Raw genomic sequence first — 12,606 nt, 5'->3', positions numbered from 1 at the left:
TTATCGTACTTGTCTTCTGAGAAACCTGTGTGAGGGCTAGCGTGCAACAATTAGAACTGAATATGGAACAACTGATTGGTTTATAATTGGAAAAGGAATACAAAGTTATAAAGAGTAAGTTATTTAACTTACGTGCATAGCAAATCATGCAAAATGCCAGGCTAGATGAATCAAAAGCTGGAATTAAGGTTGCTGGGAGAAATGTCAACAATTTCAGATATGCAGACAATACCATTCTGATGGCAGAAAGTGAAGAGAAATTAAGAACCTTCTTGAGGGTAAAAGGAGAGTGTAAAAGCTGGGTTGAAGCTTAACATAAAAAAAATTAAGATCTTGGCAACTGGTCACATTACTTCCTAACAACTAGAGGAAAAAGAAATGGAAGCAGATTTTGTATTCTTGGACTTAAAGGTCACTGGAGACCACAACTACAACCTGAGAGCAAGACATTTGCTCCTTGAAAGAAAAAGTATGGCAAATCTAGACAACATACTAAAAAGCTGAGACATTACTTTAGTGACACAAGTCAGTATAGTCAAAGCTATGGTTTTTCTAGTAGCAACATATGACTGTGAGAGTTGGACTATATAAGGAAAACAGAACTGCAGAATCAATGTTTTCAAATTGTGATGCTGAAGAAGATTTTTGAGAGTCCTTAGGACAGCAAGAAGATGAAAATTGGTCAATACTTAAAGAAATTATTTCAGGCCACTCACTGGACAGTCAAATACTGAAGTTGAAGCTTAAATACTTTGGTGACATAATGAGAAGATGAGACTCACTGGAAAAGACCTTGATGTTGGGAAAGATTGATGGCAAAAGGAAAAAGGGATGGCAGAGGATTAGATGGATAGAGAATGTCATGGAGGCAATGAACATGAACTTGGATGGACTTCAAAAGGTAAAGAAGGACAAAAGGGTCTGGTGTGCTATGATCTATCAAGTCACAAAGAGGTGGACAAGTGAACATCAACAAAAGAAATCACTAACTCCCTGGTATGAAATCTGGAGAAAGGAATGGAACCCTAGACCTCATTTCTCATTTCAGAAGATATTCCCTCTTATTAAATTTCCTATTTTTCTCAAGGGTTTCACCATCCTTCCAGTCACTCAGGCTGACAACATCAAAATAATATTTGATTCTTCCTTCTCCCTCACTCTTCTTATTCAATCAGTATCTAACACTTGTCTTTTTTACCTCTAAAGTATCTCTCAAACCCAGTTCCTCTCCATTTACGGTTACAACTCTAGTTTAAGTATATCACCTTTTGCTTGAACTACTGTAATAACCTCCTACTTGCTCTCCCTGACTCATCTCTCCCCATTCTAATCTATCTTTCACTTAGTTGTCAAGGTGATATTCCTAATAGGTCTGACTATGCTACTCCTCCGTTCAACAATCTTTTAAAATTTATTTATTTTCAGTTTTCAACATTCATTTCCATAGAATTTTAAATTTCAAATTTTCTCCCTATCTCCCCCTTCCCCCCACACTAGGACAGGATGTATTCTGATTACCCTTTCCTCCAATCTACCCTCCCTTCTATTTTCCTACAGGAGAAGATAGATTTCAGTACCCATTGCCTATATATCTTATTTCCTAGTTGCATATAAAAACAATTTTGACATTCATTTTTAAAGCTTTGAGTTCCACACATTCATTTTTAAAGCTTTGCGTTCCACATTCTCTCCTATTCCCCCTTCCCACCCACCCTCATTGAGAAGGCAAGCAATTAGATATAGATTATACATGTGTAGTTGTGCAAAAGACTTCCATAATAGTCATGTTGTGAGAGACTAACTCTATTTCCCTCTATTCTGTCCAGCCCTCCACTTATTCTATTCTCTCCTTTGACCTGTTCCTCTACCAAAGTGTTTGCTTCCAATTACTCCTTTCCCTAATCTGCCATCTCTTCTATTATCCACCATCTCTCATTCCCTTCCCCCCTGCTTTCCTGTAGGGTAAGATAAACTCCCATACCCAATTGAGTGCATATGTTATTAGCTCCTAAAGCCAAATCTGATGAAAGGAAGGCTCACTTATTACCTCTCACCTTCCCCTTCTTTCACTCCATTATAAAAGTTCTTCCTTGCCTCTTTTTATGAGATGATTTACTACATTCTACTTCTCTCTCTTTCTCCTAATACATTCCTCTCAACACTTAATTTCTTTTTTAAATATCATCCCTCTATACTCAGTTTACCTTGTGTGCTCTCTCTCTCTAAATATATATATATACACATACACATATAAAAACACATATATACATATATGTATATGTGCATATATACACACAGAGATGATAGATGGATAGACAGACAGACAGACAGATAGATAGATAGATAGATAGATAGATAGATAGATAGATAGATCGATCATATATTACATATGTATAACTTCTCAACAACAAAATATGAACTCCTTGAGAACAGGTACTATCTACAGCACAGTGCCTGGCAAATGATGGTAGCACCTATACTTGCTGATTGAAAGAAAAATACCATAACCACTCTTTGACAGATGAGAATTCAACTTGTCAAGTCGTAGGGAATAAACAATTCAACCCACTAGGGAAAAAATGGTACTTAGATCCAAGAGAGAAGTAAGTATCTTACTTTAGGAGGTCTCCCAAGTTTAACCTTGGGTGACCCTAAGCATTATTCCTTGAATGCAGGGAATTCCCACTCCTACCCCCTAATATATGACAGGATGAAAAAATTCTGTCTATGATCTGGGAAATTCTGAAAATATCTTTTATTTAAATATCATAACTCCACCCCCCCACAAATATATCACAGAAATCATAACATATTAGTAAGAAAATGAGATTTATTTTATGAATATAGATTACAAATGTAAAAAAGTCCTTGCCCTCAAGAAATTTGCATTCTACCGAAGAAAAACAATGCATAGATATATATACACATACATACACACATGCACAAAGGATATACAAGGTATATACAAAATAATTTGTGGGGAAGGGTAGGACTAGGAGTTAGGGAGATCAAGAAAAGTCTCACGTAGAAGACAATGTTTAAACTGAGCTTCAGAAAGGAACTAGAGATTCTAAGGGAAGGATAATAAATTCAGAGAATTTTAGATTTATAAAAGGGTCATTTTCATATGATGTCCCTCCCAATACTTCAAGACAGCTATTATGTCAACCCCAGGTATTCCATTACTATAGGGTAACTATCCCCAGTTCCTTCAAATGATCCTCATATAACATGGACTGAAGGCCCTTTATTGTCCTGATTGTTTTTCCCTAATCATAAGCTGTGGTGCTCAGAAATGAACATAGTAGTGGGCATTGGGTACTTGTCAGAGAAAATGTTAAGAGAACAAAGAAACCACCACTAGGGCTGTTGGTAAAATGTCCTAACGTAGCTATTTTCTACTAAAGTCCTTGCTAAGATCTTCTAGAAAAATAGAGTATATAATACGGGGGCTGCTATAATATGGGGTAAACTCTATCCTTTCCCTAGGGGCATTTGAGAGTAGGATAACTGTGTTATACCTTAAAGGAAGAACAAAGGAGAATATCTACCTTTAAGACCGAAAAATGGCAAGAAAAAGATTTTTGCCCTGTGTTGGTAATTGCTAGTGAGGGAGGGAGTCTTGGGTTTACTGTAACTGGGAAAACGTGGGAGCCTGTAATTTTTTCTGTGGTCTATGATGATAAATTTTCCGTTCTTTTTAAGTAGAGCTTAATGTTATTTCCCAATTATAGAAGAGGAAGAGAAGCAAAAAAGAAAGATGGGATGAAGAAAAGAAGCAGGTTTGTTACTATCATCTGCTAATAAATGAAGATTTTCCGGAATAGTCAGCTAAACAAAGCTAGGCAGATGGGCCTATAGAGTGAGTGAGCTAAAAGACAATATAGTTACACAGATTAAGAACTTGCTGAATGTAAAGAAGTCTTAGGTATTTTCTTTTTTACCTTTGATAAAGCAATAATTAGCACTCTTTTGCAGGTTAACAAACTTAGTAGGGACATCTAAAAATGGATGAAAGGCAATACTTGACTAATCTTGGCAGTCTTGAACACTGGGTCAAAACTAATATGATGAAATTTACTAGGGATAATGTAAAGTCTTACAATTTAGTTCAAAAAAATTGACTTCACACAAATAAGATGGAGGAGGCATGTTTAGACAGAAGTTTACTAGGAAAAACATCTGAGTGTTTTAATTAAGCATGAGGTAGTTCTGAGAAAAAAACAAGATAAGAGCTACACTATCCTAAGCATATCACCACTAGGGTAATTCATTTAATTCTTAATGACACAATTTAGGAAAGACATCAAAGAGCTGGAGGGCAGGCAAAGAAGATTAATCAAAATAGTGAAGGGCCTCAAATTCATACTACATAAAAAAATCCACATAAAGGAAATGAATATTTCAGCTTGGAAAAAAGACTCAGAGAGGATATGATAGATTTCATCAAGTATGTGAAAGGCTATGATATATGGAAGGGAGATTAGACTTTTTCTCTTTGGTCTCAGAGAGAACAACCAGGAGCAATTGGTACAGGTAGAGGCAGGAGGAGTAATTTTCAAAGAGGCTAATTTAGACTCAATGCAAAAAAAAAAAAAAAAACCCAAAAAAAAAACCCCAACAAAAAAAACCCCCTATTTCCTAATAATTAGAGCTATCCCAAACTAGAATTGACTGCCTTAGGAGGCATTGGCTTTCTCCTTTTTTGGAGGTCTTCAAAGAAAGGTTAATATAACAAATCATCAGGTACACTGTTTTTCCAGTTTGGATTATAAGGCCCCTAAAAATCTAAGATTCTGAATGGAAGAGTGTTGTAAATGCTGTTAGCTTTTAAAGAATATGCGTGATCTAGAGTTAATAGTTCTTTCAGATCTATATGTAAGAACAACCTGGGGCAGCAGAAAGAGTTCTTCATTTAGAATCAAAAGGACTGGGTTCAAAACTTAGCTCTCATTTAATATTTATATAGCACTGGATATGTTCAGAAGCTATCGTTTAAATCTTGGCTCTGCTATTAACCAAATGTGAGAACTTGGTAAAATAATTTAACTTCTATAAGCTTCATGTTTCTCATCGGTAAAATTAGAATAATACTTCTACCTACCTACCAGCTTCATAAACTTATTGTATGGGTCAATGAGATAATGTATTATTACTTTAACCTGACATTCACAATACCTAGCACAGGAGGTAGGTACTTAAGGCGCTCTATTAGATGCTTGCAGAATATAAACATAAACATATCTCCAACTTGACCAGGGCATTTCAAGATATTTTGTTTCATTCAAAAGTAATTTCAAGGAGATTATGCAGGCAGTCAGTTGATAAATGGGTTTATGTTAAATATCTACTGTGTTTACAGTATTCCACAATTTTAAAAATGCAATAAGAGGGAGACTGCAAGAAGGAGGGGAGTGGTACAAAAAAGGCACTGAGTTTCAGAGTTGATATGATCTTGAAGAAGCTGAGTTTCTAGAGACAACAAACATACTATCATCTTTTCAGTTTTATTGCTCACTATTCCCCTTCAAAATTCTATATTCCAATAAAACTGAACTACTTTCTGTTTACCAAATAAATTCTGTCCTTTCCCATTTCAATAACTTTTGGTTATTCCATCCCTTATACCTGGAAGACACTCCAATCCTACCGATCTGTTTCCAACTTCATGCCTATCATACTTCTGTCTTTCAAGGAGCTTTCTCAGTTAAGTCTTCCAAGATTCACCATATTATAAGTAATTTCTCCTCCCCAAAGTGTTAATGATATTTAACAGATTCTAACATATATGATAAGGACCTGTGTCCTTCTATACCTTTTCTAAAACACTAAATTCTCAGAATAGGCAGCTAAATGGCAAAGTGGGTTAAGCACTGGGTTTGGAGACACAAAAACATGAGTTCAAATTTAGCCTCAGACACTTATTAGCAGTGTGGCCCTGGGAAAGTCATTCAACTTCTATCTGCCTCATTTTCCTCAACTTTAAAACAGCACATACCGTGCAGGGCACGGTATCAAAGGAGAAAATATAAAGCGCTTAGCATAGTGTCTTAACACACAGCAGGTACCATACAAATGCTTATTCCTTTATTCCTCTTCAAATGTGTTCACCTAACAACACATCAATTATAAGAAATTAATGCCCTCTAATAAATGAGGCAATTTTGCTTTTCAAATATGTTTGGTTTTCATAAGTCTTATATTTAACTGGAATGAATGAAAACATAAAGTATAACACACTAACACTGAGGTTTCAGAATTATAAAAAGAGAATAATTTCTATATTTGCATACTGTTCTCTGAGCCAGAAAGTGCTATTTCTTAAAGACTCAGTGACTACAGGTATAAGACTTTTAGGTTTTGCTCCCGTGACAGCATACAAGTTATAATGGTATGTTTGAGGTCACTATTTGTGTGCCAAGGGCTCTTTAATCCTGCTAGAGTTATCATTAGCTAATGAATACAAGGATCTAAAAACTGCCCTTATACATGCAGTCATTTAATAAATTTAAATGATCTTGAAAAACCTCACATAAGCTTGCAGTGCTTTCAATGGTAGCAGGATGTCTGCTAGCACAACACAACTTCTAAAGAAATAACCCCCTCACTGATTTTGTACTATTATGGATCTTGAAAAATGAGCCTCTTTAAAACAGGGCTTCTAGACTTTGGTGTGTATGTGTGTCATGAACCACTCTTGCAATCTGGTGAAACCTATGGACCCCTTCTCAGAATTATGTGCTTAAAATGAGTAAAATAAAATAAAGAAGATAACAAAGTAAAACAATTTTTAAAAAAAATTTTTTAAAGTTCACAGAACCAAGTTAAGAACCTCCACTCTAAAGAAACATAGCTGTGAATACATGTTATCTCATTTGATCCTCATACCATCCCTGAGAAATAAATGCTATTATTATTCTCTTTTTACAGATGAGGGAAATGAAGCTAGGAAATGTTAACTTACTTGGCCAGGGTCACATTGTTATTAAAGTGTCTTTCAGCTGAATTTGAACTTAAATGTTTCTGAGACCAGATCCAGCACTTCGCTGTCCACTATGACAACAATTTGCTAGGAAAGGATTTCTGAGAATGTTCTTTTTTAAGTTTTTACTAGCAGTTTATTTGTCCTGAAGACTCACCCAATTATTTTTTTTCCCAGCATAAATTTCCATGTGTTCTCCATACTGTGGCTCTTCAAGTAATGTCTGGTATTCAAACATGAGGCGAGAGCTCTCCCGGAGGCGGCTACACTGAAACTGGTGATACTGCTGCACAAGTTCCTTCACCACAAGCAGAAGGCAATCAGGATTAGAGGGATCCCAGGATGCAAGGTTCTGCAGATGACAAGAACAAAGAACCAGATCAAAAAAATGCTTACATAACCTCACTATCATAGTCTTTCTTAAATACAGAACCCACACTGCCTCAGAAAGTCTCAGGTAGTGGGGCTATTAATAGGCCATAAGCACACGACTAAAGTTAGAAGCTTCTTTTGACTCCAACTCTCTATGTTCTAGACTTTTTTCCACTTTAATGAAAACTTTGTTGAATAGTAGATAAGATTAGTTATAATTAGGAAGACCTAGGTTCAAATACAATTTCTGATACTACCTGTATAATGTTAGGTAAATCATTTAACTTCTTACGGAACTCTCGAAAGACTTAACCAATACGATACAGTTTGCAATCTGTGTTGATAAAGGGAATCCCACACTTTCCAGAGAATATTTTTGTACTAACAAAACCACAGATTATTTGTACTTTCATGTGTCCCTGACAAAGAAAAATGCTATTAATATGAGGATGTTAAGAGTTGAGCAGCCTAACAGAGGGTGAGTTATAGGAAAATATGGAATATCAGGTTTTGGCGAGACCTTAAGTGCAGCTCTACATGAATGTTTTTCTTTATCATCATCCAGCTTGAAGGTTTTCTAGCTATATTTAAATTTTATGTACTTAATGATGTCATAACAGTGATGACCTCAGACATATGGCCTGTTTATCACAATGAAGTACTAGTATGACAGCAATGGAGAACATCAGCCTTACTACAGTAAGCTAGGGATGAACTTGGTAGGGATAATAATAGGGAAGAAACAACAGTGTCAAAGTGTACTAAAACTTTGTACTTCAGTACAAAGAGTAATAAAGTAAGAATTCTTTGAATTCTTTTGAAATCTTATAAAATTTAGATGAAAATCAACACAATCCATATCACTGCTGATTGTTTTGCAATCTCAAGATTCAGGAAATTATGATTTAAACAAGTTCTAAGATATACTTTACATTCATACATTAAACCAAATTTATTATCAAACCAAACTCTCCTACTTGATCAAATAAATGCAACATGTAACTTTGAGCTCTTTCTTTAAAATTTAAGCCTCAGATAACATTTCTAGAAAATATTATTACAATCTATTAGAACGTAATAGTCACAGGCATAAGAATCTTATAAATCTCTCCACCAAACCCTAATGAGTTAGTGTCTGAAAATGAAATCTTAGGAAATGATCAATGGCATTTTATATTATGAACTTAAATGTAGATGGAGGCATGAAATTTTTTAAAAGTCATCTCATTTAGAGAACACAAAAGACAGCAAAAGGAAAAACATGGCCTCTATGAAATTATTTTAAGACGACTATGTGTGTCAACAATGACTATCTACAAACAGTAGGTTTTCATCATTTTTCCCTATATTATCATCACTCAAATGAAATGTTATTTTTGTTTAAAAATTCTTGTTGGTGTTTACTTTATGTAAAACCTTAATGTTTTACTTTTTATTAAGTAATATAACAAATCCTAAGGAAGAAGAAGAAATAAATTCATCTAAAGCAACATATTACTAACCAGACATCCATCTGTAATGAGATTTCTAAGTTGTGTTGATCCATTTTTAGATATCTTTATTAAGTTTGTTACCTGCAAAAGAATGCTACTTATTTCTTTATTAAGAGTAAAGAAGAAAATCCCCAAGATGACATGTCTTCTAGATTATATCGCTATAACATCTCTCTCTAGAATTTGTTCTCTCCATTCACACCATAACCACCTTACTTCAGACCCTCATTACCTCTTGTATAGATTACTATAAGAGCCTTCTAATTGGTTCCCTGAATCCAGCCTCTCCCTTATCTAATCCATTCTCCACATACAAACCAAATTGCCATTCCTAAAGTAAAAGTGTGACCACGTCACTCTTAGTGGATTCCCGTTGTCTCTAGGAAAATACAAAGTCTGGTGTTTGAGATTTCAACCCTTTATACTATGACTATAGTATTTGCTCTCTCTCTCCAAGGTGATTCCACCTTACTCTCTGTCATTACTTTCCTCTTCATGCCAGCCAACGCAGCTCATGCACTGTGCTACATAGCTGATATTTTACTCCTGCCTTTCTGCATTGCATAAACCTTCCCCGACTCCCCATGCAAGCAATACTCTCCTTTCTCACTTTCAACTTTTAGAATTTCCACTCTGCCCACATCTAAAGGTTCTGCTCAACTACCACCTCTAAAAAGGGCCTTTACTGATTCCCCCAGTTGTTAGTCTCTGCTACACTTCCAAATTAATTCGCATTTATTTTTTTGTGGCTATATATACACCTGTCTAGATGGATACACATATCTACACACACACAGACATAGTACACTGGATAGACATGGCCTCAATCAGGCCAAACTGGGGTTCAAATCATGCCTCTGACACATAATAGCTACAAGTAATTTCAGTAAGTCACTAGATTTTTTTTTACCCTGGCAAGCTGCCAAGCTGCAGAGTTGTGGCTGATTGGCATCACCAGAGAGAGTGTCTGAATAGGCCAAGGTCTTCCAGTGCATCCTGGGCCAGTGTAAGCCATGCCAGCACAAACTGGGCACCAGTGAACCTGGAAGAGACCTTAGGGGACTGAAATGCAGGTAGCTGTGGTAGTTTCCAGATTTCTCAATCTATAAATGCCAAAGACAACTTAGAAGGTCAGTAGGAAAGATCTATTGGACCTAGGTGAGAGAGGAGTGCAGTCCAGCACCAGCACAGCCTCAAGGTGGCAGGAGCAGTGGTAGCAGGGACAGCAAGTAGCTGATTCCAGAGTTCTCCGCCTATAGACAGTAAGGGGATCAAACAACTGATCAGAAGGAGATTATAGGATTCTCTTTGCTAACATTGAGGCAGGATTCTATTGCTTTGCCTATACTTGAACATGGGTCACCATCCTAGGTGGCAGTCCTGGGGTGAGGAGTAACACTGTACAGCAGAGCTTATGGCAACAGTGGGGAGGGAACCCACTTCAGAGTTCCAGGGCAGAAAAGAGTGCTTATGGTCATTCACAGACAAGAGCACAGACCAGGAGAAGATAAACACCTCTCCTTAGATCATACCACCCCGGAAGAATTGAAAACTTACAGATCCCTAGAAGTATCTCTAAAAACAGCTGCACAAAACTCATGAAGCTTAGGACAGTTTGCCTTCCACAATGGAAGCAGACCCCTTCCTTAACAAAGAGTTAAAGTCAAATGGTCAGGAAAATGACCAAAGAGCAGAAAAAAAACTCAGACTATAGAAACTTACTTTGGTAACAAGGAAGATCAAAACATACACGGAGAAGAAGACAACAAAGTCAAAGCTCCTATATTCAAAGCCTCCAAGAAAAACAGGAATTGGTTTAAGGTCAAGGAAGAGCTCAAAAAGGATTTTGGAAACCAAGTATGAGAGGTAAAGGAAAATTAGGAAAAGAAAATGAGAATGATGCAAGAAAATCATGAAAAATGATATTTTCATGCTAAAGGAGCTTGCTAAAGGAGACCCCAAAAAATACTGAAAAAAATAACAGCTTAAAAAAATAGACTAACCCAAATGACAAAAGAGGTTCAAAAAGCCAATGAGAAGAATTCCTTAAAAAGTCAAAGTGGATTTATAGCAGCACTCTATGTAGTTGCCAAAAACTGGAAGTCAAGGGGATGTCCATCAATTGGGGAATGGCTGAATAAATTATGGTATATGAATGTAATGGAGTACTATTGTGCCATAAGAAATGAGGAACAAGAAGACTTCAGAGAGGCCTGGAAGGACTTATATGACCTGATGCTGAGTGAAAGGAGCAGAACCAGGAGAACTTTATGCACAGCAACGACCACAGTGTGTGAGAGTTTTTTCTGGTAGACTTAGATTTTTGTAATAACACAAGAACTTCTTACAAAAAAAAAAAAAAATCCCAATGGTGGTTCTCAAGGCAAAATGCCTTCCACACTCAGAGAGAGAAATATGGAAGTCACTCACATAATGTAACAGATCATGTTTGTGAATGTGTATGTGTTTGGGTATCATGTTCTGATTTATTATACGATTTCTTTCATTTATCTTAGTCTGACTACATAGCATGACTATAGTGAAAATATACTCAATGGGAAAGTATATGTAGAATCTATACAGAATTGTATGCAGTCGTGGGGAGGGAAGGGGGGAGTGGGGGGTAGGTGAGGAGGATAAAATCACAACTGTATGGCAGTGATTGTTAAACATTAAAAAATAAAAAAATAATAAAAAATATATATATAAAAAAAAAAAAGTCAAAGTGGTCAAATGGAAAAGGATGTCCAAAAGCTCACTGAAGAAAATAATTCCTTAAAAATTAGAATGGAGCAAATGGAAGCTAAGAACTCTATGAGAAATCAAGAAGCAATAAAACAAAACCAAAAGAATGAAAAAATATAAGACAATGTGAAATATTTCACTGGAAAAATAATTGACCTGGAAAACAGATCCAGGAGAGAGAATTTAAAAATTATTGGACTACCTGAAATCCATGATCAAAAAAAAAAAAAGAGCCTACACATCTTTCAAAAAATTATCAAGGAAAACTACCCTGATATTCTAGAACCAGAGGGTAAAATAGAAATGGAAAAAATCCACCCATCACCTCTTGAAAGAGATCCCAAAAGGAAGACTCCCAGGAATATTATAGCCAAATTCCAGAGTTCCCAGGTCAAGGAGAAAATATTACAAGCAGCCAGAAAGAAATAATTCAAGTATTATGGAAGCATAATCAGGATAACAAAAGATTTAGCTGCTTCCACATTAAAGAACTGGAGGGCTTAGAATATGATATTCTGGAGGTCAAAGGAACTAGGATTAAAACTAAGAATCATCTACCCAGAAACACTGAATGTAAACAATGGGGGGAGGGAAAATTGACATTCAATGACATAGGAGAATTCAATGCGTTTTTTGAGGAAAAACAAGAGCTAAATAGAAATTTTGATTTTCAAATAAGAGACTCAAGAGAAGCATGAAAATATAAACAGGAAAGAGAAATCATAAGGGACTTACGAAAGTTGAACTGTTTATATTCCTACATGGAAAGATGTTATGGGACCTTTCTCATTATTAGGGTAGCTGGAGGGATTATATACAGACAGAGGGCACAGGGTGAGTTGAATATGAAGGGATGATATCTAAAAAGTAAAATTAAGGGGTGAGAGGGAAATGTACTGGGAGAAGGGGAAAGGGAGAGGTAGAATGAGATAAATTATCTCACATAAAAGAGGCAAAAAAAACCTTTTACAGTACAGAGGAAGAAGGGGGAGGTGAGAAGGAATGAGTGAAACT

General features: G+C 36.0%; 1 protein-coding gene across 3 annotated transcripts in view; it reads right to left on the bottom strand.

Annotated features, from left to right (window-relative positions):
- BABAM2 (BRISC and BRCA1 A complex member 2) overlaps nucleotides 1–12,606 on the bottom strand; it is a 560,438-nt gene that overhangs the window by 399,133 nt on the left and 148,699 nt on the right. For all 3 annotated transcript variants that reach the window (XM_072634065.1, XM_072634064.1, XM_072634066.1), the window contains exon 5: nucleotides 7,140–7,334. In XM_072634065.1, the coding sequence (XP_072490166.1) occupies nucleotides 7,140–7,334 (195 nt within the window). The remainder of the gene's footprint in view (nucleotides 1–7,139; nucleotides 7,335–12,606) is intronic.

Source organism: Notamacropus eugenii, chromosome 1, assembly GCF_028372415.1.
Source record: "Notamacropus eugenii isolate mMacEug1 chromosome 1, mMacEug1.pri_v2, whole genome shotgun sequence".
Classification (NCBI taxonomy): Eukaryota; Metazoa; Chordata; class Mammalia; order Diprotodontia; family Macropodidae; genus Notamacropus; species Notamacropus eugenii.
The sequence above is the reverse complement of the archived record's forward strand: the minus strand, read 5'-3'. Positions and strand labels throughout refer to the sequence as shown.